Genomic DNA, 2577 nt, shown 5'->3' with positions numbered 1-2577 from the left:
TCATTTTTAGATATTAGTTATGGCAGTTATCAAGGTTAAGATTTGAGGTACAGTTTTTAAGTTGGGTTTTAATTTGAGAGATGTATATATATATTTTTTTAATTGAAATTTAGGTAGATATAAGGTCTCAAGTTAAAATAAAGTTTTAAGTTGATATTCATTGCTGAGATATAGTTATTGGTTAAGATATTGTTAGCAGAGGAAATACGGTTAATAAGTTACATTTATTAGCTGATAAAGGTATAAGATGGTGTACAGTTATTAGGGGAAAATAACAATTATTTGTAGTTATTAGGTACAATCAACTATCAGTTAAGATTCATTTACTAGGTAAAAACAACCATTAGTTAAAGTCCCTTTATTTGATTGGATATATAAAAAAAACAGTAACTAGTTAAGGTCCAGTTATAAAGTAAAAACAACTATTAGTTTAGTTATTAGAAGAAACAGCTATTAGTTAAGGGGAAGTTATGAAGCAAAAACAACCAGTAGTTAAGGTCTAATTGTTAGGTAAAACCAGCTATTAGATAAGATCCAGTTATTGAGTAAAACAGCTATTAGATTAAGTCCAGTAATTAGGTTAAAACCAGCTGTTAGTTAAGGTCCAGTTATTGAGTAAAAACGGCCATTAGTGTAAGCCCAGTTGTTAGGTGAAAGACAGCCTTTGACGTATAGAGGAGCAATAGAAACGAGCAAGCTAAAGTGACACCATATCTTCCTCCTACAGGTTGGCGAATGGACACCCGACGGCCAGATAAACATCACAGACCGTCAAGCTTTCTTCGACGGAGGGAAGCCCAACATCACTCTCAAGGTCATCACGATTGAGGTAAGGTCACGCCAGGTCGCAATGTGAGTGAGTTTGTTAAAATAGGTTTTTGTTTATTTTTTTATTTGTTTATTTTTGCAGTCTAGGTCAGTTTATTTAGTGATGTGATTTTGTCTAAAGCACAGTTAAAACAGGACACATATTAGGTTAATTATTTCAGTTCAAAGTTAAGTCACTTAACATCAAGTGTTTTTATGTTATGAAAGTTTTTTTTCAGTTCAAAGTAAAGTCAGGTCACAAACCTAATACGTTTAACCAAATTACTTAGAGTATAACAGTTCAAAGTTAAGTCAGGTCAAAACCAGGTCAGTTTATTTAATAAGTACTTTTACGTTTTAGATTAAAGCTAAACCCGATTCTTCCGTTTCAATAAATTTCATGCTACATACTTATTTGCTTTATGATGATTAATGTAATAAGATTTTACTTATTTCCCTCATAAAATCTGCTGTTCTATTGATTAAATCTAAGTGTTTATTTCCATTTTATAAAATTAATTCAGTCAATAGTTTTTTTTTTCATATATATAATTTCTACAGTGATATATATATATATATATATATATATATATATATATATATATATATATATATATATATATATATATATTTTTTTTTTTTTTTTTTTTTTTTTTTTGATAATTAATTCACATGTTTCTTTTTTTTCATTTACACCAATTCTAACATGAAATCGCTTCAAACACTAACTATACATTTTACTAGTATCCTATAATTTTCCCCACAGGTATAGATATAAATACGTTATCAACAACACGATTTAATTTATTCTGTATCTACCTTTCTGCATAATCTCATTTGTTTTAAAACTAGACTTAATTTATCGAAATCATTTTATGCTTTTGTTCACGTTAATTCGATATTCATAAACATATACATACACATTTTTAATCAACCGTTTAGTAATCAATGCCTTTGAAATATAAGTCTGCTCCGAGAATATCATTTGTAATTTCAATATAACTTCGATTCATTTTGAATTAATCCATTGGTAGTTGTGTCTGTTTGTTTGTTTATTACCGTTGTGTATATGTTCATTCGTGCGGATTCTTAATTGCTGTGTAGTGCAATTGTAAGCAAATGTAAAAAAAGAGAGAGGAGAGGAAGGAGAGAGAGAGGAGAGAGGAGGAGGGCGGGAGGAGAGAGAGGAGAGAGAGAGAGAGGGAGAGAGATGGAGAGAGAGTACGAGAGAGGAGAGCGAGAGAGAGAGAGAGAGAGACGAGAGAGAGAGAGAGAGGAGAAGAGAGAGAAGAGAGGAGAGAGAGAGAGAAGAGAAGAGAGACGAGAGAAAGAGGAGAGAGAGAGGGGAGAGAGAGAGAGAGAAGAGAGAGAGAAGAGAGAGAGAGAGAGAGAGAGGGAGAGAGAGAGAAGAGAGAAGAGAAGAGAAAGAGAGAGAGAGAGACAGACAGACAGACAGACAGAGAGAGACAGTGACAGATCTAAAACGCAAGTTAATTAATATTTATAAAGCAGAGGTGCGTTAAAAGGCAGATAACAGACAAAAAAAAAGACAAAGGGAAATAGAGGAGATTAATAAATCAAATTCTTGTTGAAGGGAAAAAAGGAGGGGAAAGGAGAGTGAAAAGAGGGAAGAAAGGGGAAGAGGAAGAGAGAAGAAAGGAGAAGGGAAGAAATGCGAAGAGGAGGAGACGGGGAAAAAAGATGAATGAAGAGAGCTAAGGAAAAGTGAAAGGAAATGAGAGCGAAGAAAAGTAAGAAGAGAGAAGAGGT

At 32.7% G+C, this 2577-nt stretch overlaps 1 protein-coding gene across 1 annotated transcript in view; it reads left to right on the top strand.

The window, feature by feature from the left end:
- Positions 1-721: 721 nt before the first annotated feature.
- LOC119599093 (glutamate receptor ionotropic, kainate 2-like) overlaps positions 722-2577 on the top strand; it is a gene marked incomplete at its 5' end in the record, with an annotated part of 108056 nt that continues 106200 nt past the window's right edge. Inside the window, 1 exon segment of the mRNA XM_037948851.1 lies at positions 722-829. Coding sequence (XP_037804779.1) covers positions 722-829 — 108 coding nt within the window.

The sequence above is a fragment of the Penaeus monodon genome, chromosome 42, assembly GCF_015228065.2.
Source record: "Penaeus monodon isolate SGIC_2016 chromosome 42, NSTDA_Pmon_1, whole genome shotgun sequence".
In the NCBI taxonomy this organism is placed as follows: domain Eukaryota; kingdom Metazoa; phylum Arthropoda; class Malacostraca; order Decapoda; family Penaeidae; genus Penaeus; species Penaeus monodon.
The sequence above is the reverse complement of the archived record's forward strand: the minus strand, read 5'-3'. Positions and strand labels throughout refer to the sequence as shown.